This window comes from Oncorhynchus mykiss, chromosome 24 (assembly GCF_013265735.2).
Source record: "Oncorhynchus mykiss isolate Arlee chromosome 24, USDA_OmykA_1.1, whole genome shotgun sequence".
Lineage (NCBI taxonomy): Eukaryota > Metazoa > Chordata > Actinopteri > Salmoniformes > Salmonidae > Oncorhynchus > Oncorhynchus mykiss.
The window spans coordinates 12,785,599-12,808,481 of NC_048588.1; the positions used below are offsets into that span (position 1 = coordinate 12,785,599).

Consider the following 22,883-nt stretch of genomic DNA (forward strand, 5'->3'; position numbering starts at 1 on the left):
CGTTGTCTTTACCTTCTTGCCCTTTGTGCTGTTGTCTGTGCCGAATAATGTTTGTACCCTGTTTTGTGCTGCTGCCATGTTTAATTTATTATTTTATTTTTAATCCCAGCCCCTGCCCTAAGTTTTTCCCCACAAAAGAGCTTTTTTACAGACAGATATACTCCTCAGTTTCATCAGCTGTTCGTGTGGCTGGTCTCAGATGATCCCGCAGGTTAAGAAGCCGGATGTGGAGGTCCTGAGCTAGCGTTGTTACATGTGGTCTGCGGTTGTGAGGCCAGTTGGACGTACTGACAAAATTATCTAAAGCAACGTTGGAGGCGGCTTATGGTAGAGAAATGAACATACAATTCTCTGGGATCAGTTCTGGTGGACATTGCTGCAGTCAGCATGCCAATTGCACACTCCCTCAAAACTTGAGACATCTGTGGCATTTTATTGTGTGACAAAACTGCACATTTTAGAGTGGCCTTTTATTGTCACCAGCACAGTATTGATCATGGTGTTTAATCAGCTTCTTGATATACCACACCTGTCAGGTGGAATAATTATCTTGGCAAAGGATAAACATTCACTAACAGGGATGTAAACAAATTTGTGCACAAAATTGGAGAGAAATACGGTTTTTGTGTGCATGGAACATTTCTGGGATCTTTTATTTCAGCTCATGAAACATGGGTCCAACACTTTACATGTTGCGTTTATATTTTTGTTCAGTATAGTTATGATTTGCCTTCTGCTGGAACCTCTAGCGCAAAAAAAGCTAATGCTACCGAGACTAAAGCAACTTTAAAAGGTGCAGAATGTCTCCAAGTTGCTTGAAAAAAACGTTTTGATACTACTTATACTTTTCACACTACAAATAAATGTGCATGAATCCCAATGCATTTCAATGATAGAAACGCCATTCAAACTTTAAAACGTGCAGACTGGTCTGGAATAGGTTGATTGTATACAGATTTTTTTATACCATTTTTGATACCATTGCACACCCGTTAGTTTGTCCATTTTCATCTCACATGTTTTTCCATGAATTTTTCAAACGTTCAAATTTCAATAGCTCCTTGGTAATGTGACCTGACGTCAAACAAGGTTCAGAATGTCCACTCAGTGAGCCTACACATTGCACACCCTTTAGTTTGTCCATTTTCATCTCACTCGATTTTACATTCATTTTTCAAACTTTCAAACTTCAATTGCTCCTTGGTCATGTGACCTACTAGACTCAAACTTTAGAATGTCTACGGACTAGCATTATATATTGCACACTCTTGTTTGTGTACTGTAAAATCACGCAGTACATTTTTCATAGTTTTAAATTTCAATAGCTCCTTGGTCAATTAGACACCTAGGAAGCATGTGGTGGATATACACCCATATTGCATAACCTCTAGTCATGTGTCTTCGATATTGTTGTTCATTAATATTAGTTTGACAATTAGGGGATTCAGTCCAGTGTTGTGTTTACCCTTTTCTTTAATATTTATCTTTAATAATTGGTAGTTCTAAGTACTTATTTTCCCTATTTTTTATTTATTTCTCCTCAGTATTTAACAGCTGTACAGAATATCTCCTTTCATCATTAATATCAACCATAAAGGAAAGGGCAAAGTACGAGAGTCATGTTAATAATTGTCCAAAGCAGGGATGGAGAGTGAGCTAGTGAGGTAGGCTGCAGTGGGTTTGCTGGTCAATACATATATGAACATGTAACCACAGTAATGGTGGCCAGTAAATCAATGAATAAAATTTTTATTTTGGCAAATTAAACGGAAATTGTAGACCTTTAATCTTTTCCAACATGTCAGACACTTTTCTTCAAAGTACAAAACATTTCAGTGTTAACTTTCTCTTTATCCCTGGTTGATGTACATTTCAGAGCCTCTTCAGTGTGGATTTTCAACAACAAAGACTGCACTTCCAGTTTGTGTTCTTTACTCTGTTGAACTCTTTTGTCTTCATTCCTAGGCACAGCACATGGACCCACCGTTGGCATGCAAAATATTCTATCTAAAACAAAACAAAGCATAACACGTTATAAATAATATCAAATATCAATGCAATATGACGAATTAGCCATCCATTGTGTTATATCATACATTGTCTTACATGCCGTCACTGTTGTCAAAAGAGTATAAACATTTTAAATAAAGTTACTAACCCAGTCTTTGGGCCACATCCAGGTTCTTTATCAGTGGCACACATGAAGCAGTTGTTGGCTTTGTTGAACTCTGACATCACAGGCATGAACTGAACATATGGCTGTCCCACACAACTACATACATAAAATTAAAGAATTTACATATACTTTGATTTAAATGTCATTACATACCAGACATTTTTAGTATTATCCTCAGCCATTTCTTTTCGCAGTTGCTCCATGTGTTTTTGTGAAGGTTCCTTATCAATTTGGGAGTGGATGTTGGGGAAGTTCTGTGCAACTTCCTTGGCCAGCTACACCAACAAATTGAGTTTTTGACCTAATTGCCACATAACAGCTAACCATTCATTATTGAAAATATAACTATCAAACCTGCATTACAAAGACCCCGCAGTTGAAGGTGTCCTCCTGCATGTTGTGAGTTATTTCCCCTCCTTTCCACTTTATGTCCACCAAGTCGTCTTTTCCATGGCAGGATCTTCTCATTTTGAAGTATTCTCTTTTTTATGTGAACATAATGGAATTCTGATTAGTTATAGGCAAATGAATACACAGGCCAAAACTGCATGCTGTTTTCCTTATCTAGTAGAGGTAGTTTCCTTTATGTCCCATTCTACACACAGCCTAAATTATAGGCACTGAACCATTTACAGGAGAATAACAAAAGTAGCATATAGGATCCAACCTTATCACAGAGTCAATAAATGTAGAGCGTTTGTATATTTTAAGAAAAAAATATGAAGTGACAGATTCATCAGTACGTGCTTTTAGAAAGTCATATCACAAAGGTCACAGATGACAGTGCCCACCAAATCTATGACAATAGAGAATGAACTGTAAGCACCAAAGTGTCTTAAAGTGTGTTTGTCAAAATAATATCTGAAAATGTCAGTTGTTGAACATAATACTTCTATTTGCAATAGCAATTTATGATATATGCAGTTGTTGAATATTCCATGTACCAACACTACATGTAGGACGGACATAAGACATTCCCACATACAGTAGACACATAGAGGCATTTTTCAGCTATGATTTTACCACTCAGAATCCAGAATGGATATGACATTGTGGCCAGCACAGGATGTAATACACCCTTAAAGCAATCTACTTTTTTATCTTCTTGACTTCTTAGCTGGTAAACTGCTACTGTGTGTCAAGAAAAGAGGCCCAATTAGGGGTTAGTGTACTCCAGTAAAAAAGGGCTGGTTTAGATTTAAAACTATTTCCCTGTGTCCCTGTTCATAGGGGCATGAGAGACTAGTCAGTGGTAGAATTGAGTTGGCACTTTATTGACCCAAACACCCACAAGGTTGAAGTTACTCATGGACAGTAATTAGTCATTTTTTGTTTTTTTTGCATTGACGCATTGTGTCATCTAACTGTGAAATAATAGGATCCAAAGTGTTAGGAAATATTTGTTCCCATAAATACATAGAAGGATGTCTCTCCTCATACCTCTGACACTTTAGTCAGGCTGCCAGACTGTGTAAAAACTTTATGATGGGGCCGGCAACGGAGTTCCTATTGACTAAGCACCACAGAGCCAATCAGGAGAGAATACATACAGGTCAAGGTTGCCAATTGAAAGTCAAGGGGTGTGTCTGTGCCTTTTGGATTACTCTCTCTTTACAGAGAACCCCTGTGGTTCAAGTCAAGAGCTACCCTTCCCCTTTCAGTCTGCTCTGCGTATGTCTGAAAGTGACAGAGCCAGCAGCCAAGAGAGTTTTTCACAGTATGTCATAAAATATTAGTACACTTATGAATGTACAGTTGAAGTCAGAAGTTTACATACACTTAGGTTGCAGTCATTAAAACTAATTTTTCAACCCCTCCACAAATGTCTTGTTAACAAACTATAGTTTTGGCAAGTCGGTTAGGACTTCTACTTTGTGCATGACACAAGTAATTTTTTCCAACAATTGTTTACAGACAGATTATTTCACTTATAATAATAATTCCAGTGGATCAGAAGATTACATACACTAAGTTGACTGTGCCTTTAAACAGCTTGGAAAATTCCCAAAAATGATGTCATTGCTTTAGAAGCTTCGGATAGGCTAATTGACATCATTTGAGTCAATTGGGGGCAAACTACCTGCCCTCCAGGACACCTATACCACCCAATGTCACAGGAAGGCCAAAAAGATCATTGAGGACAACAGTCACCTGAGCCACTGCCTGTTCACCCCGCTATCATCCAGAGGGCGAGGTCAGTACAGGTGCATCAAAGCTGGGACCGAGAGACTGAAAAACAGCTTCTATCTCAAGGCCATCAGACTGATAAACAGCCATCACCAACATTGAGTGGCTGCTGCCAACATACTGACTCATCTCTAGCCACTTTAATAATTTAAAATTGGATGTAATAATGTATCACTAGTCACTTTAATTAAACAATGCCACGTCATATAATGTTTACATACCCTACATTACTCATCTCATATGTATATACTGTACTCTATACCATCTACTGCATCTTGCCAATACCATTCGGCCATCGCTCATCCATATATTTATATGTACATATTCTTATTCATTCCTTTACACTTGTGTGTAAAAGGTAGTTGTTGTGAAATTGTTAGATTACCTGTTAGAGATTACTGCATGGTCGTAACTAGAAGCACAAGCATTTTGCTACACTCGCATTAACATCTGCTAACCACGTGTATGTGACCAATAAAATTGGATTTGATTTGAAGGTGTACCTGCGGATGTATTTCAAGGCCTACCTTCAAACTCAGTGCCTCTTTGCTTGACATCATGGCGAAAACAAAAGAAAGACCTCAGAAAAGAACTGTAGACATCCTTTGGTGTGAAAAGTGCAAATCAATACAAGAACAACAGCAAAGGGCCTTGTGAAGATGCTGGAGGAAACAGGTATAAAAGTATCTATATCCACAGTAAAATGAGTCCTATATCGACATAAACTGAAAGGCCGCTCAGCTAGGAGAAAGCCTCCAAAACCACCATAAAAAAAGCCAGACTACGGTTTGCAACTGCACATGGGGACAAAGATCATACTTTTTGGAAAAAATGTCCTCTGATCTGATGAAACAAAAATAGAACTGTTTGGCCACAATGACCATTGTTATGTTTGGAGGAAAAAGGGGGAGGCTTACAAGCCTAAGAACACCATCCCAACCGTGAAGCACAGGGGTGGCAGCATCATGTTGTGTGGGGGCTTTGCTGCAGGAGGGACTGGTGCACTTCACAAAATAATGGCATCATGAGGTAGGAAAATGATGTGGATATATTGAAGCAACATCTCAAGACATCAGTCAGGAAGTTAAAGCTTGGTCACAAATGGGTCTTCCAAATGGACAATGACCTCAAGCATACTTCCAAAGTTGTGGCAAAATGGCTTAAGGACAACAAAGTCAAGGTATTGGAGTGGCCATCACGAAGCCTTGACCTCCATCCTATAGACAATTTGTGGGCAGAACTGAAAAAGCACGTGTGCTCAAGGCGGCCTAAAAACCTGACTCAGCTACACCAGCTCTGTCAGGAGGAATGGGCCAAAATTCACCCAACTTATTGTGGGAAGCTTGTGGAAGGCTACCCGAAACGTTTGACCCAAGTGAAACAATTTAAAGACAATGCTACCAAATACTAATTGAGTGTATGTAAACTTCTGACCCACTGGGAATGTGATGAAAGAAATAAAAGCTGAAATAAATCATTCTCTCAACTATTATTCTGACAATTCACATTCTTAAAATAAAGTGGTGATCTTAACTGACCAAAGACAGGGAATATTTACTAGGATTAAATGTCAGGAATTGTGAAAAACAGAGTTTAAATGTATTTGGCTAAGGTGTATGCAAACTTCCGACTTCAACTATATGTAAAATGCTAATATGTATTAGATCCAGGACAATGGAATAACTAAGACCTGAATTTTAATGCAGCGTGTTCCGATTCCTCGTTCTCTTTCTGTCCAGCAGGGTCAACCAAGAACACTTGGCCTGATGGTTCATGCAAATACTGGGGAAGCAATATAGAAATGTATTGATCACTTAAATTGTTTTACTATTAAATCACCCATATCACAACCCTCATACCTCTTCACAAAAATGTATCTAAATCAATTTTGGGAAAAGGATTTTACACAATGAACTTCCAGTGGTTCTGGTTCACATTTAAGAAACTCATGACAGCATTGTAGTTACCGAAGTTCACCTGAAATAAATAATTTCACATGCTTGCCACTAAGCCCAACATTTTTTATCAATAGTTAATCCTTTAAAATTCCACTAACAGATTGAATTAGTACCTTGGGCAGACTTTGCTTGCACACTGAACTTCTTTCTCCATTTAGAATGACTTGGGCTGAGTAATGATTTAGGGTGTAACTCTTTGTACCGTGACCACAGCTTTTTGTGGTGGCTTGAAAGTACCATTCGATTGTCTGTATAAGGAGAAAAAGTAAAACCACAAATGCTTTGAATGTGAAGAACATTATACAAATAATTAAGCAACAATGAAATATGCATAGACATTTCAGAGAATGTCGGTTAGTTAGACAGGATTGTTTATCGAGATTTAAAACAAACATAATTACATTTGCATTTGTTTTTATTTGACTAATATATTCTGCCTAGATTCAATTTATTGGGTCATTGTCACATATAAACTCAGCAACAACAAACAAAAAACATCCTCTCACTGTCAACTGAGTTTATTTTCAGCAAACTTAACATGTGTAAATATTTGTATGAACATTAAGATACAACAGCTGAGACATAAACTGATCAAGTTCCACAGACATGTGACTAACATAAATGTGTCCCTGAACAAAGGGGGGAGGGGGGGGGGGGGGGGTCAAAATCAAAAGTAACAGTCAGTTTCTGTATTGGCCACCAGCTGCATTAGGTACAGCAGTGCATCTCCTCCTCATTGACTGCACCAGATTTGCCCGTTCTTGCTGTGAGATGTTACCCCACTCTTCCACCAAGGCTCTTGCAAGTTCCCGGACATTTCTGGGGGGAATGGCCCTAGCCCTCGCCCTCCGATCCAACAGGTCCCAGACGTGCTCAATGGGATTGAGAGCCGGGCTCTTCGCTGGCCATGGTAGAACACTGACATTCCTGTCTTGCAGGAAATCACGCACAGAACGAGCAGTATGGCTGGTGGCATTGTCAAGCTGGAGGGTCATAACAGGATGAGCCTGCAGGAAGGGTACCACATGAGGGAGGAGGATGTCTTCCCTGTAACGCACAGCGTTGAGATCGCCTGCAATGACAACAAACTCAGTCTGATGATGCTGTGACACCACCCCAGACCATGATGGACCCTCCACCTCCAAATCGATCCCACTCCAGAGCACAGGCCTCGGTGTAACGCTCATTCCTTCGACGAGAAACGCGAATCCAACCATCACCCCTGGTGAGACAGAATCGCGACTCGTCAGTGAAGAGCACTTTTTGCCAGTCCTGTATGTTCCAGCGACGGTGGGTTTGTGCCCATAGGTGACGTTGTTGCCAGTGATGTCTGGTGAGGACCTGCCTTAAAACAGGCCTACAAGCCCTCAGTCCAGCCTCTCTCAGCCCATTGCGGACAGTCTGAGCACTGATGGAGGGATTGTGCATTCCTGGTGTAACTCGGGAAGTTGTTGTCCCCATCCTGTACCTGTCCCGCAGGTGTGATGTTCGAATGTACCGATCCTGTGCAGGTGTTGTTACATGTGGTCTGCAACTGCGAAGACGATCAGCTGTCTGTCCTGTCTCCCTGTAGCACTGTCTTAGGTGTCTCACAGTACGGACATTGCAATTTATTGCCCTGGCCACATCTGCAGTCCTTATGCCTCCTTACATCATGCCTAAGGCACGTTCACGAAGATGAGCAGGGACCCTGGGCATCTTTCTTTTGGAGTTTTTCAGAGTCAGTAGAAAGGCCTCTTTAGTGTCCTAAGTTTTCATAACTGTGACCTTTAATTGCCTACCGTCTGTAAACTGTTAGTGCCTTAACAACTGTTCCACAGGTGCATGTTCATTAATTGTTTATGGTTCATTGAACAAGCATGGTAAACAGTGTTTAAACACTTTACAATGAAGATCTGTGAAGTAATTTGGATTTTTACGAATTATCTTTGAAAGACAGGGTCCTGAAAAGGGGACATTATTTTTTTGCTGTTTATATGCCTTGTTAGGGAGATTAAGTATCATACATAAGGTGTTATGTAGTCAAAAAAGTGTGTTATTCTGACAATACTGTGTTTACGTGATGACACATCTTCACTATTTACTTAAAGTGACAGAATAAGGTCCATAAATATTCAGGTGTACATCAGAAACATTCAACTCCAATTCCACTTAACTACATAATTATATTACATGTCCTTAGACTTGGTTAGGTGCACATCTAATGTACTTCTATGTTCATCATTACTACTGTATGAATTTTTTTTCTCCACAACATGTTTAGAATTGTGATTGAAAAAAATGCTTATTGTCATGTTACGACTAGTATTTATTACCTCATCCACAAGCCATTTGTGGGGCTGCAGAGTTTTAAACTCTGAATGTTGGAGAAGGAAAGAGGATTTTTTGTCTGTAGACCTCACATCAGCAACCACCACCTCGCAATTGTTTCTTCGCCACAGAGCTGTGACCTGCAATATGCAAATGAAACACATTTAGAAAAGTTATTGTCCTCTTAAACATGAACTGAAAACAAACTATCACAATCCTTTAACATTTGGAGAAAAAAAACATACCTGGCCTGCAGCCTCATTGTCTTCGAGTGGACATTCTGAACCTTGTTTGAAGTCAGTAGGTCACATGACCAAGGAGCCATTTCGATTTTAAAGTTTGAACAATTCACGTAAAAACGTGTGAGATGAAAATGAACAAACCAAAGGGTGTGCAATACAGAAGGGTAGCCAGTGGACATTCTGACACTTGTTTGAGACAAGGAGCTATTGAAATTCGAAAGTAAAAAAGTTTGCACTTTGTTTACGCTCCCTAACTAATTCGACTAGGAATACCAAATAGTGCTCACATTTCCACATGTTTATTAGCTTTGGAATGCGAATTAATGTCCAAATCGTGAAAATAATGTTGTGCGCAATTTTTCCAACATCTTGCCACTTATTTGGAGTCTTTGGCTCAAGTGCGAATATCCGTCGAATATCCAACTTGAAACTTTCTTTACCTCGGTGGATGTTCGAGGGGGGAAGAGTTCCTGCAGATGGAATGCCCATTTGCAGGAACGGCCGAATTTTGGGAAAAATAGCTTGAGGTATTTTGGTGTCATTCTGACCATCCCATTTCTCGCGGGGCTGTGACTGTTTGAGAACTTCTTCGGAATTGGGAGGAAACGGGAGGTGGCTGCCGTGTGCCAAATTATTATAAATTATTTGGAAGGGAGTGACACAAGAGGGCATTTGGGTATAAACAGCACGGTTTGTGCAACTTTCCTGACCATCTGGACGAGGGAAGGGAGCATTTCGAAGTGCGGAGGATGTGTACCACGGTTATGGCCATGGCTCTCAACTTCCTTTGCCTTGTATTTATCACATCAGTAATTTTACGAACTGCGACATCGAGCACCTTCAATGAATCGTAAGTACGCTACAAAACATTTCACGTACAGTAGTAGGCAGTAGAAGCAAGTAGTATTTTCGTCATTTAATTGAGGGATTAAACTCACAACAAGCAATTGTTGTTTACATGTTTGGCTGCATACCACAGTCTATAATCAAATTGAGGAATTCATTATTCTCCAGGCTATGCACCTGCAGATGTAGGGTAGGTCACCTGAGCAATATAATTACTTTAGTTATAAACATAATATTACATAACAAAATCGTGTATATGCCCACTGCACTGATATAGCTGAATATCTGATTTTAATTGTCTCCATTTGTGAATAACAATATATATAAAAAATGTGGAAGTGGGAAGGAAAAGTACCTTTCTCTCTCTTTCTTGCACGTGAGAGGCTTTTCATACCTTATGAGACATTCTGGCAAGCAGGCCTGTACATTTGTGGGTTACAAATCCGACTTGTGATAGTCCATATTAGTGTGCTTTCCTCCAATGTCCTTCTGTGCAATCAGCCCCAACAGGGGCTGATTGCAAAATCTGAGGGGCACAAAGTATGGGCACAAAAAAATCTGAGGGGCACAAAGTATGTAAGGATGGCTGGGGGGGTGGTCCATAGGGAGCTTAGGCCCCTGGCCTGAAGTTGGAGAATGTGGAATGTTGCTTTTCTAAAGTCTCCCAACTTGCCAACAGGCATGCCAGCTAAGAGTAGCTTGCTTGTCTATCTTGATTGATAGCCTGAAATGGCTTCTTGGTAGCTTTATAAGGTTAGGACACTGGGAACATATCTGGGCTAGCTAATGCCAACTAAATACAATTGCCAGGTGGGTAGTAGTATCCTAGAGAAACAACAAAAATAATAACGGCCCTAAGCACACAGCCAAGACAATGCAGGAGTGGCGTCGGGAAAGGTCTGTGTATTTGAGTGGCCCAGCCAGAGCCCGGACTTGAACCCGATCAAACATCTCTGGGGAGACCTGAAAATAGCTGTGCAGTGATGCTCCACATCCAACCTGACAGAGCTTAGAGGATCTGCAGAGAAGTATGGGAGAAACTCCCCAAATACAGGTGTGCAAAGCTTGTAGCGTCATACCCAAGAAGACACGAGGCTGTAATCATGGCCAAAGGTGCTTCAACAAAGTACCGGGTAAAGGGTCTGAATACTTCTGTAAATGTGGTATTTCAGTTTAAATTTGGGGGGGGGGGGGGGGGGGGGGACACACAATTTAATCAATTTTAGGAGAAAGGCTGTAACATGAAAAGTCAAGGGGTCTGAATACTTTCTAAATGCTGTGTGTGTGTGTGTGTGTGTGCACTATCATTCAAAAGTTTGGAGTTAGAAATGTCCTTGTTTTTGAAAGAAAAGCAATTTTCTTTGTCCATTAATATAACATCAAATTGATCAGAAATACAGTGTAGACATTGTTAATATTATAAATGACTATCGTAGCTGAAAACGGCAGATTTTTAATGGAATATCTACATAGGCGTACAGAGGCCCATTATCAGCAACCATGACTCCATTGTTCCAGCCAATCAGAATGAGCTTTTCCTCATAAAAGGGCTTCATTACAGACAAGTACTCCTCAGTTTCATCAGCTTTATGAGTGGCTGGTCTCAGATGATCCCGCAGGTGAAGTAGCCGGATGTGTAGGTTCTGGGCTGGCGTGGTTACATGTGGTCTGCGGTTGTGTGGCCGGTTGGGCGTACTGCAAAATACTCTAAAATGACATTGGAGGCGGCTTATGGTAGAGAAATTAACATTCAATTCTCTGGCATCAGCTCTGGTGGACATTCCTGCAGTCATCATGCCAATTACACGATCCCTCAACTTGAGACATCGGAGGCATTCTGGTGTGACAAAACTGCACATTTTAGAGTGGCCTTTTACAAGATGCGCCTGTATAATGATCATGCTGTTTAATCAGCTTCTTAATATGCCACATCTCTCTGGTGGAGAAAGGAGAAATGCTCACTAACAGGGATGTAAACAAATTTGTGCACAAAATTTGACAGAAATAAGCTTTTTGTGCGTAATGGAACATTTCTGGGATGTTTTATTTCAGCTTATGAAACATGGGACCAACACTGTACATGTTGTGTTTTTATATGTTTGTCCAGTGTGTATATGTATATCTATTTTAAACAGTACAAATCTGAGTGGGCATGCTGCCTTTGTTCACCAATACATGGTTGACAGACCATCAAACAACTAATTGGTATTCCCTCCAACACTGTCTGAAACGGAATCAATTGTGCCCTCAATTTCTCATTGTTTGGACTCTGAGTGGGGCACATAGCCAGAGACAATTAAGGTCACTTCGTCCCCAACTTTAAAAAATCAGTAGGGTACAAAGGAACTAAAGAGCTGTTTGAGTACACTGCCACTTAAGTATTATTACCACAGCTGCATTCATGCTGACTCTTTCCCCTTTTAGGATTTACCTGGTGGCGGTCAGCTCGGAGGTGGTAGGAGGGACCACAGAGAAACTTTGTGCTCAGGTCCACCAAGCCACAGAGCCTCTGTTGTTGAATGTGTCGCTGGAAATGGAGGGTGGCAGCGGCACCATTCTACTGGAGGAAGACGTAACACAGGACTTCTATCGCTGCATCTCCTTCCAGGTCAGCTGTAACTGTGCTGTGTTCAGCAGGCTACAATGTTGTGGACCACTCTGATAGAAATATTTCATGTAGAACCAACATGCCTTTCTGACATGTGGGTTAAGGAATCATGCCAGCCCTATGTATGACATTTCTAAATGCAAAGTTCCACAACGATGTGAGCTACTGACTGTGGCCCTATTCTATCGTCTCTCATGCAAAAGCATCCCGACCACAGTCAACAAGCCAATGGGTTAAATGTTGACATAATTTCTGTACTTGACTAACACTGACCTGAGTCATCAGCTTTAATAGTAGCTGACACTTTGAATTGGGTCTCTTTCCCATCAGTGTTGGGTGTTACACAACTTGTGCCTCGCTTCATATTGATTTTTGTTGAACAGTTACCCCCATCAGTTGTACATACACTGAGCATACCAAACATTATGAACACCTTCCCAATTTTGAGTTTTGACCTTAGAACAGCCTACATTTATCAGGGCATGGGCTCTACAAGGTGTCAAGGGTTCCACAGAGATGCTGGCCCAAGTTGGCTGGATGTCCATTCTTGACACATCACACACAGGAAACTGTTGAGTGTGAAAAACACAGAAGCGTTGCAGTTCTTGACACTAACTGGTGCACCTGGCACCTACTATCATAGCCTGTTCAAAGGCACTTATCTTTTCAATCTTTTGTCTTACCAATTCACCCCCCGAATGGGGCACATACACAATCCATGTCTCAATTGTCTCAAGACTTAAAAACCCTTCTTTAACCTGTCTCCTCCCCTTCATCTACACAGATTTTTGAAGTGGATTTATCAAGTGACATCAATAAGGGATCATAGCTTTCACCTGGATTCACCTGGTGTTCACACATATTCATATGTGTTGTGGAAAGACCAGGTTGTTCTTAATGTTTTGTACACTCAGTGTATGTAAGATTACAGTTGATAGAATCTCCTGGCTCTTCTTCTGTGGTCATTTTGTCATCTAAATAAAGTACTATTCTTACTAGCTTTTAAGTTACCTATGCGCATTCATTCAACAAAACACATTCATTTCAGTCTTTTATTTTGAATAGTTTGGTTGTAACTCCGTCATGTTATGTGGAACTCAACTTGAATTCCAGGCTGGGTGCTATATGCAAAATGATCAAACCTATGAAAGGCAATAGCAGTTATATTAATCATACTTTGCTATGCTGAGGTTATCTAGCACTTAACAAAAAGCCCTCTGTTCTCAAGCTACTCAGTCAGAGAGACATACTTTGGTTAAAGGGCTAGAGGATTGTAGAAGTTCTACCAAGCTTCCATTCTTCTGTTCTTCATATTGTAGGTACCCCCAGTGAAGGCTGACAGTGTGGCCACTGTCCATGTCAGCATCAAGGGGAGGAAGGATGAGATGAGTAAAAAGACCAAGATCCTTATCAAGCCTAAAAAGTTCTTCACCATTTTCCAGACAGACAAACCAGTCTACAAACCTGGACAGACAGGTAGTTAGATACAATCTTTGATGAACACTGAAACTGACCCTTCCTGAGTTATTACTTGTAAATGTACTAAACTGACCCTTTTGTCTAGGCCAACTGTTGATTTTGATTGATGGTTATGCATGTACTTTACAGTATATTTGTGAAATGGATGATGGATATACTGTACATAGACAGATACTATATAGACAAATGTTTCTACCACTTTTCCAGTCAAGTTCCGAATCGTCTCGCTGGATGCCAGTTTCTTGTCATTCAATCAGATGGTAAGTTACTCTTTCAATGTTGTTCAATATAAATAAAGTTACTCTTTCAAAGCATTTAAGTTGGGTTGAACAGGACAGCAGAGTGTTAGTCAGCTTTGGAACATTCTAGGGAGGTGTAGTTTGGGAGAGGTTCACTGTAGTTGAGTAAGAAAGGCAAGTGATGGAGCAATGATTTCATCCTCTTGCAGTCCAATTTTGTCTACTATTATTTTATTTGTTTAATGGGTCAGTGTGTGTGTGTGTGTAGGTGGCTCAGCAAACATGTGGTCAGAGTTCATTTGGCCTGGCTGTTTGAGCAGAGCATCTGAGTCAACATGAGCTCAAGGCCTGCTCTGTACTGTAACTCTGTAGATAAAGATGCCTGTACTGTAGAAACTGTTTTGGAAAGTTATGAAATGTTTGTTTTAAACCCATTTCCTGACACGATAGTAGTTCCCTTTAGGCCTCCTGTGAAAATAATTTGAAAATAAGTTTGAAAATGTTTTTTTGGGACAAATGTTAAATGCTGAATGTTTTGTTTCTCTTTTCTAGTATCTAACAGTGGAGCTTCAGGTGAGACTCATTCAAATCCATTGCAACTAAAAACCAAAGCTGTATATAACATGAGCAATAATAATGACATGATCTCCCTTCAAAAGTATTACCTGCCAATATGTACTGTGGCATGATTTTGTACAACGCCTGTCTCTATAACAAAAATACCTTCCTTCAACCTATTATGAATCTGTATACAGGACCCAAACTCCAACCGCATTGCTCAGTGGTTGAACCAGTCAACAGTGAGTGGAATTCTGGACCTGTCCCACCCCATGTCCGCAGAGGCAACGCAAGGAAGTTACATCATCACTGCATGGAATGAGAAGGGAGAGCAAACTTCCCAAAACTTTGACATCAAAGAATATGGTGAGGAAATTGGCATGGGATAAAAAGAGAAAAGCATGGGATAAAAAAAATCAGATTATATTGTTTTTACATGGTGATTCCATTGTGGTCAGGGATGATGTTTTTGGTGTAGTTCAACAGACAATGAGGAAATAACATTTGATATGTATTTTTCTTTTTTACAGTTTTACCCAAATATGAGGTCAAAGTCTATCTACCCCAAACAATCACTATTCTGGACAAGCAAGCAACACTGAGAGTTTGTGGAAAGTAAGTGCATAAGATGATAGACAGTAAGATGATAATGTAAACTGGGACACTTTATGGACAGAATATTAGGCCTTCATTTGTGTGTTGCATAGACTACTTTAGAGACTGTCCCATGTTTGATACTTGCTCATGTTCATAGCTGTTTCTATTTTTACAACACGTGATTGCCATTCTTGAATTGTTTTTCTTCTGTTGACTTTGTTTCTAGATACACTTATGGAAAACCAGTGCTGGGGTCTGTCACGGCGAAAGTTTGCAGAAATATCATTCAATATCGCTGGTTATATGATGCTATTAATATCTGCGAGTTGTATCTTATGAAAGTAAGTATTTTTTAAATTCTTGTTATGCCAAATTCTTTGATGACGAACACTCACTGTGGGGAAAATGTTGAGGTTTATAGACGTTTTCGTAGCGGATTTAAGCTGAGCTACAATAACTGTACTCATTCTGCCTAGACCGACACAACTGGTTGTGCAACCCAAATTATTGACGTGACCCGGTTCGGTCTAAATGAATCAAAGTTTGACGACTTCGAAGTGGAGACTGAGATGGAAGAATATGGAACGGGTAGGAGAGAGCCTTATCTTGAACGTAGAGGTGTTTACATGCTCAACTGTTGACCTCTGACCCTTGCCTGTGTTCTCTCCAGGGGTCATCCTTAAAGGTAGTGGCAAGGCAAGCTTCACCAATGTCATCGTAACTGTTCGTTTTGAGGACGTGCCCCAAGCATATAAACCAGGAATTGCATACGAGGGGAAGGTGAGGACAAACTATATTAACAAATGCCTTTTTATTAACACTGCAGAAAATGGTTTCCTCAGAAAAATGGATTTGAACATGAAGTGGTGATAAATGTTAACATGTAATTTGGAGCATCTAAACTAAACTAATGGGAGTGTACATTTAGTATATTGGATGTCTAAACTAGGCTTTTGATGTCTTGTATGCAATGGGAGTGTACATTTAGTGTATTGGATGTCTGCATTCATCCTGTCCTGTGTTTTCAGATCAAGGTGACCGGTCCCGACTCTAGTCCCGTTCCCAATGAGCCTGTGTATCTCTTCCTACAAAACAGTGGCAAATCTGAGAACTGGACTCTCACCACAGACAGCAAGGGCATTGCTTCTTTCTCTCTCGACACTTCTCTATGGAGTTCTGATTCTGTCTCTCTGTCGGTCAGTGGTCACTCACTCATGTTTTCCTCTAATAAATATTTAATGATGTTATTTAAATATTCAATTGTTTTTTCTGTGTGAGATCATTCATTTCTCCTGATGTATTCTCCAAGGTTACTACAATTGTTTATTTTTCATATATTTTCTGTGTTTCTTGAACCAGGCTCGTTATCAAAAGGCTGAGGAGGATTATCCGTACGTGCAGGGTGTGCGTAGACCAGAATATTCATCCGATTACCACTTCACAAGAAAATTTTATTCTAAGAGCAAAAGCTTTGTGAAGATAATGCAGGGCGAAGGGAAGTTCTCCTGTGAGAAGGACGGTATTGTTCTTGCTCACTACATCATCCAAGGGGTGGAGCTGAAAAAGGGACAGACGACCCTGGACTTTTTCTATCTGGTAAGATTAAAGGGCTGTTTCACTCAAAATACAACCTAACATGATTTTTACACTTTGTCTGTGGCTTTAGGATATACATTTTACTTACTTCGGTATTTGATTGTCATATTGTGTTGCGTCTGGAAATATTTTGAGAATGGCTCGGGCAAACCGTACAGTACTTTACATGCAGTTGAAAAGTTAATCATTGGTGATATTCAGTCATTTTACACTTCAATAATGCATTAACTTCAAGATATTTGCTAGCAGATCTCCCAGTTTTAGCCAATGTTCCAGTCTCCCTGGGTCACTCTCTGGTTATTAATGTTGATGCTGCCACCTGGCTGTCCCAGGTTATATCTAGAGGCAGCATTCAGCAGCACGGCCATCTTCCGGTGACTGTTACAGAAGGAAAAGGTAAATACATTGGACTTGGATTCTACCGAATGTTTCTTGCCGTTTTTCATTAGAACTTCTCAGAACCCCACTTGATTAGAGAACATGCCTAATGGCATTAAGCTGTCATGGGATAAAAAGCTGACACGACAGGATTCAATCATCCAGATTACATCTTCAATACCAGCTCTTACTGCACAGTATATTTCAAGTTCATACGCTAATCAGAGAACACAATGTTCGTATTGGATGATTGGTGGTTTACGGTGACTTAATGGCAATCCCATTGTCCATCTCTCATTTTAGTAAACCAAGGGGAGCTGACTCTCTCGCTGCAGCGGATGCCTGAGCTGACCCCTTTTGCCCAGGTAGTGGTGTACACCGTGTTGCCTGATGGGGAGGCAGTAGCAGACAGCCGAGACTTCCCCATTCACCTCTGCCTAAAAAACGAGGTAGGCAACTCGGCATCTTTTGCCAGCCACATGAGATGTCAAAATGTCTCATCAGAGAGCCTGAGCCATGTATATACTGTATATTGGGGCAACATGTGCACTATCAATTTCCAAAATGACTTTGCATCAGACTATGATATGAAATGCTTCAACGGCTCCTCTTTGATCATCATGTTCGTCGGGCCTGTTTCTATCCCCCTAGCATTTATTATGTTGTGTGGGCTTTATTCCAATATTCACATCAGTATGCTACTGTACTTGAAATGAACCAATGTGTTGGACATGTATGCTAGTATACAGTGCCGTCAGAAAACGTTCACACCCCTTTATTTTCCCTACATTTTGTTGGGTTAGCCTGAATTTAAAATTGATTTAATTTAGATTTTGTCCACTGATCTACAGACAGTACCCCGTAATGTCAAAGTGGAATTTTGTTTGTAGAACATTTTAGAAATGAATAAAAGAGGAAAAGCTGATGTCTTATTAAGTCAGTAAGTATTCAACCCCTTTGTTATGGCAAGTCTAAATAAGTTCAGGAGTAAAAATGTGCTTAATAAATCACATAATAAGTTGCATGGACTCATTCCGTGTTCAATAATATTGTTTAACATGATTTTTGAATGACTACCCCAACTCTGTACCCCACATATACAATTATCTGTAAGGTCCCTCAGTTGAGCAGTGAATTTCAAACACAGATTCAACTACAAAGACCAGGGAGGTTTTCCAGTGCCTCTCAAAGAAGGGCACCAATTGGTAACAGATGCTGACAATCCCTATGAGCATGGTGAAGTTATTAATTAGGCTTTACTACAAAGATACAGGTGTCTTTCCTAACTCAGTTGCCGGAGAGGAACGAACTGCTCAGAGACTCTACAATACTAACCTAAATGACAGAGTGAAAAGAAGGATGCCTGAACAGAATAAAAGTATTCCAAAACCTGCATCCTGTTTACAAGAAGGCACTTAAGTAATAATACTGCAAAAGAATAATGCAAAGAATATGAAGCGTTGTGTTTGGGGCAAAACCAATACAATGCTTGTCATCAGCTAAGAAACAGAATACAGCTATAAGCACAGGCAAAATCCTAGACAAAAACCTGGTTCAGTCTGCTTTACAACAGACACTGGGAGACAAATTCACCTTTCAGCAGGACAATATCTTAAAACAAGGCTATTTCTACACTGGAGTTGCTTACCAAGACGATATTGAATGTTTCTGAGGTTTGGTTATTATTATTAATGTACAGTGCCTTGCGAAAGTATTCGGCCCCCTTGAACTTTGCGACCTTTTGCCACATTTCAGGCTTCAAACATAAAGATATAAAACTGTATTTTTTTGTGAAGAATCAACAACAAGTGGGACACAATCATGAAGTGGAACGACATTTATTGGATATTTCAAGCTTTTTTAACAAATCAAAAACTTGGGCGTGCAAAATTATTCAGCCCCCTTAAGTTAATACTTTGTAGCGCCACCTTTTGCTGCGATTACAGCTGTAAGTCGCTTGGGGTATGTCTATCAGTTTTGCACATCGAGAGACTGACATTTTTTCCCATTCCTCCTTGCAAAACAGCTCGAGCTCAGTGAGGTTGGATGGAGAGCATTTGTGAACAGCAGTTTTCAGTTCTTTCCACAGATTCTCGAATGGATTCAGGTCTGGACTTTGACTTGGCCATTCTAACACCTGGATATGTTTATTTTTGAACCATTCCATTGTAGATTTTGCTTTATGTTTTGGATCATTGTCTTGTTGGAAGACAAATCTCTGTCCCAGTCTCAGGTCTTTTGCAGACTCCATCAGGTTTTCTTCCAGAATGGTCCTGTATTTGGCTCCATCCATCTTCCCATCAATTTTAACCATCTTCCCTGTCCCTGCTGAAGAAAAGCAGGCCCAAACCATGATGCTGCCACCACCATGTTTGACAGTGGGGATGGTGTGTTCAGCTGTGTTGCTTTTACGCAAACATAACGTTTTGCATTGTTGCCAAAAAGTTCAATTTTGGTTTCATCTGACCAGAGCACCTTCTTCCACATGTTTGGTGTGTCTCCCAGGTGTCTTGTGGCAAACTTTAAACAACACTTTTTATGGATATCTTTAAGAAATGGCTTTCTTCTTGCCACTCTTCCATAAAGGCCAGATTTGTGCAATATACGACTGATTGTTGTCCTATGGACAGAGTCTCCAACCTCAGCTGTAGATCTCTGCAGTTCATCCAGAGTGATCATGGGCCTCTTGGCCTCATCTCTGATCAGTCTTCTCCTTGTATGAACTGAAAGTTTAGAGGGACGGCCAGGTCTTGGTAGATTTGCAGTGGTCTGATACAACTTCCATTTCAATATTATCGCTTGCACAGTGCTCCTTGGGATGTTTAAAGCTTGGGAAATCTTTTTGTATCCAAATCCGGCTTTAAACTTCTTCACAACAGTATCTCGGACCTGCCTGGTGTGTTCCTTGTTCTTCATGATGCTCTCTGCGTTTTAACGGACCTCTGAGACTATCACAGTGCAGGTGCATTTATACGGAGACTTGATTACACACAGGTGGATTGTATTTATCATCATTAGTCATTTAGGTCAACATTGGATCATTCAGAGATCCTCACTGAACTTCTGGAGAGAGTTTGCTGCACTGAATGTAAAGGGGCTGAATAATTTTGCACGCCCAAGTTTTTGATTTGTTAAAAAAGTTTGAAATATCCAATAAAAGTCGTTCCACTTCATGATTGTGTCCCACTTGTTGTTGATTCTTCACAAAAAAATACAGTTTTATATCTGTATGTTTGAAGCCTGAAATGTGGCAAAAGGTCGCAAAGTTCAAGGGGGCCGAATACTTTCGCAAGGCACTGTATTACATGGATTTATTAGACTTTATAAAATGGATTTATGCTTTGTATGTAAGCCAGGAGATGCTAAATGTTTGTTCATTAATGGTCAATTACCGTGAGACCGACCAGTTATTTGCTTGACAATCACCGGCTGACAACATTTTGTGACTGCCACAGCCCTAGGTGCGCAATAACTCAAAAATACTCACAGCTGTAATCGCCACCGAAGGTGCTTATACAAAGTATTAACTCGGGGGAGAAATACTTATGTAAATTAGATTTCTGTATTTCATTTTAAATACATTTGCGATCATTTTCTAATAACGTGTTTTCACTTTGTCATTATGTGTGTGTGGATGGGTGAGGGGAAAAAATACATATTTAATCCATTTTGAATTCAGTCTGTAACACAACAAAATGTGGATTAAGTCCAGGGTTAAGAATACTTTCTGAAGGCACTGTAGATATGTTTAAACATTTTCTGTGATGTCTCATCCTTTTTCTTCTCTCCAGGTGTCCCTGAAGTTCTCGTCCCTCCAGGAGTTGCCAGGGGAGAAGACCTCTCTGAGCCTCCAGGCCCACCCAGGGTCTCTGTGTTCTCTCAGGGCCATCGACCAGAGTGTGCTGCTGCTGCAGCCTGAACAGGAGCTCAGCCTAGACTCTGTACGTTCTCCATGGTTCTGCGTCCCAAATGGCTCCCTATACCCTATGTAGTGCACTACTTTTGACCAGGACCATTGACTCACCACACTACTCACCACCACCACTCACCACACTAAGCACTAAACACATCACCTTTGGCATTGTTTTTGTGCACCCATGTTTTTCAAGATAGGATTTGGCTCATTTTTAGCTTCCTCTAACCATGTCTAAACCACTGTCTGATAATTAAAGTTTAGAAGTTTCAACTTGTGGGACTATTTAGTTGGTTGTGTTGTACCACTCAAGCTAAATCGAGTGCAGATCAAGTATTAGCCGTATGTATTTAACCCAGGTGTTATCCTATGCACTGACCTTGTCCTAACTTTGTACTGACCCTATAACCTCTGACCATGCACCTACCACGCTCTGGCCATGCACCTACCACGCTCTGACCATGCACCGACCACGCTCTGACCATGCACCGACCACGCTCTGACCATGCACCGACCACGCTCTGACCATGCACCGATCACGCTCTGACCGTGTCAAGGTGCTGCTGATTATTAAGTCAGTATTACTGGAGGTATATTACTTCTCTCTCGGCAGGTATTCAGTCAGCTGCCTGTTCAGAAGTTGTCTGGATATTCATACAGGGTAGAAGACTTTGACCCCTACCCATGCCGACCATTTCCTCCAATCATTAAAGAGGAGATGGAAGTGCTCCCTCCACCTGTCCCTAAACTGGCAGAGGAGTTAGAAGCACCACCCGTACCTGACAGGAAAAAACGCTCATTCTGGTTTGGCTCCAACAATGACAAAAACGATGTTTACAACATCTTTAAAGTAAGAGGATCAAATAAGTTTAATGTTATTGTTTTTGTCTGTTTGGAATATGGAAAATGTATAAATAAATACTTTAATATTTATTTAAGTAAGAAAGTAGACACTGAATGAATTAAAATGGAATGCAGTCTGTTAAGACGTATACACCGTATCTATAAAAATGTTTGGGGTTTTAAACCAATACCCACATAATTGAGCAAAACTGAAATACAGGTATGATATGGCCTTTACACTGACTGTTCTATTGCTTTACTTTTCATTTTAGGAAGTTGGAATCAAGATCCTGACCAACTCTGACGTGAAAAAACCTTACCACTGTATTATACCCTTTTCAATGGAATATGACGGTATGGTAGAAGAGGGTATGATAATGTGTGAACCTTTCTATCTTAACCTAATAATAAAGGATTCGTTTCTATTTACAGCTATCCAATTTAAATCAGTAGAAGAAATTGATGCTCCAGTGTCAATGGCCAACATGATGCCAGAGACCTCAGCCGGGGGTAGAGCCTCTGACAGGCCTAAGGAGACCGTCCGCACGTACTTCCCTGAGACCTGGATCTGGGACCTGATTCCTGTGGGGTAAGCATTGTAACAGACGGCAAATTTGTATCCATTTATATTTAGTTTAATGCACATCCCTTTTCATGGGGTGCTTAGCTGACACTGCCTTGTAATAGGGTTATACTGAAACTACAAGAATGTTTTTGTCCATGGGGTAGGTTTATTTATTGAATTGACCATGTTATGTGTTCTGATGTTAATATACATGGTTTTTATTGTGCCCTATTCACCACGACCAGACATACAGGAAAAGTGAATGTTGAAAAGACTGTCCCTGACACCATCACCAAGTGGGCTGCAGGGGCGTTCTGTACTTCCCCAGTGGGTTTTGGCCTGGCTCCCAACACTGGCCTCACTGCCTTCCAACCCTTCTTTGTGAGCC

At 40.5% G+C, this 22,883-nt stretch overlaps 1 protein-coding gene and 1 long non-coding RNA gene across 5 annotated transcripts in view; one reads left to right on the plus strand and one right to left on the minus strand.

Annotated features, from left to right (window-relative positions):
* Positions 1–1,708: 1,708 nt before the first annotated feature.
* LOC110503783 lies at positions 1,709–10,457 on the minus strand. Of its 2 annotated transcripts, none has more exons than XR_002470516.2 (7): positions 10,075–10,457; positions 8,637–8,771; positions 6,435–6,569; positions 6,054–6,145; positions 2,531–2,657; positions 2,159–2,272; positions 1,709–2,007 (listed from the first exon to the last, which is right to left on the minus strand). It is a non-coding gene; the product is annotated as an uncharacterized LOC110503783 (long non-coding RNA). The 2 variants fall into 2 exon arrangements; XR_002470517.2 differs by lacking the exon at positions 10,075–10,457 and adding an exon at positions 8,877–9,226.
* The window catches only part of LOC110503780 (alpha-2-macroglobulin), a 29,879-nt gene continuing 16,328 nt past the window's right edge, over positions 9,333–22,883 (plus strand). Inside the window, exons 1-19 of one of the 3 annotated variants that reach the window (XM_036961906.1) lie at positions 9,333–9,723; positions 12,144–12,327; positions 13,647–13,803; positions 14,014–14,066; positions 14,598–14,618; positions 14,801–14,969; positions 15,134–15,218; positions 15,427–15,541; positions 15,677–15,788; positions 15,871–15,980; positions 16,229–16,396; positions 16,560–16,796; positions 17,129–17,192; positions 17,478–17,623; positions 20,966–21,115; positions 21,701–21,937; positions 22,203–22,284; positions 22,363–22,519; positions 22,741–22,883. The exon at positions 22,741–22,883 is cut by the window's right edge and continues 83 nt beyond it. In XM_036961906.1, the coding sequence (XP_036817801.1) occupies positions 9,623–9,723; positions 12,144–12,327; positions 13,647–13,803; positions 14,014–14,066; positions 14,598–14,618; positions 14,801–14,969; positions 15,134–15,218; positions 15,427–15,541; positions 15,677–15,788; positions 15,871–15,980; positions 16,229–16,396; positions 16,560–16,796; positions 17,129–17,192; positions 17,478–17,623; positions 20,966–21,115; positions 21,701–21,937; positions 22,203–22,284; positions 22,363–22,519; positions 22,741–22,883 (2,491 nt within the window). In that variant the 5' untranslated portion in view covers positions 9,333–9,622. The remainder of the gene's footprint in view (positions 9,724–12,143; positions 12,328–13,646; positions 13,804–14,013; positions 14,067–14,597; positions 14,619–14,800; positions 14,970–15,133; positions 15,219–15,426; positions 15,542–15,676; positions 15,789–15,870; positions 15,981–16,228; positions 16,397–16,559; positions 16,797–17,128; positions 17,193–17,477; positions 17,624–20,965; positions 21,116–21,700; positions 21,938–22,202; positions 22,285–22,362; positions 22,520–22,740) is intronic. The other 2 variants (XM_036961907.1, XM_036961908.1) reach the window with 2 other exon arrangements.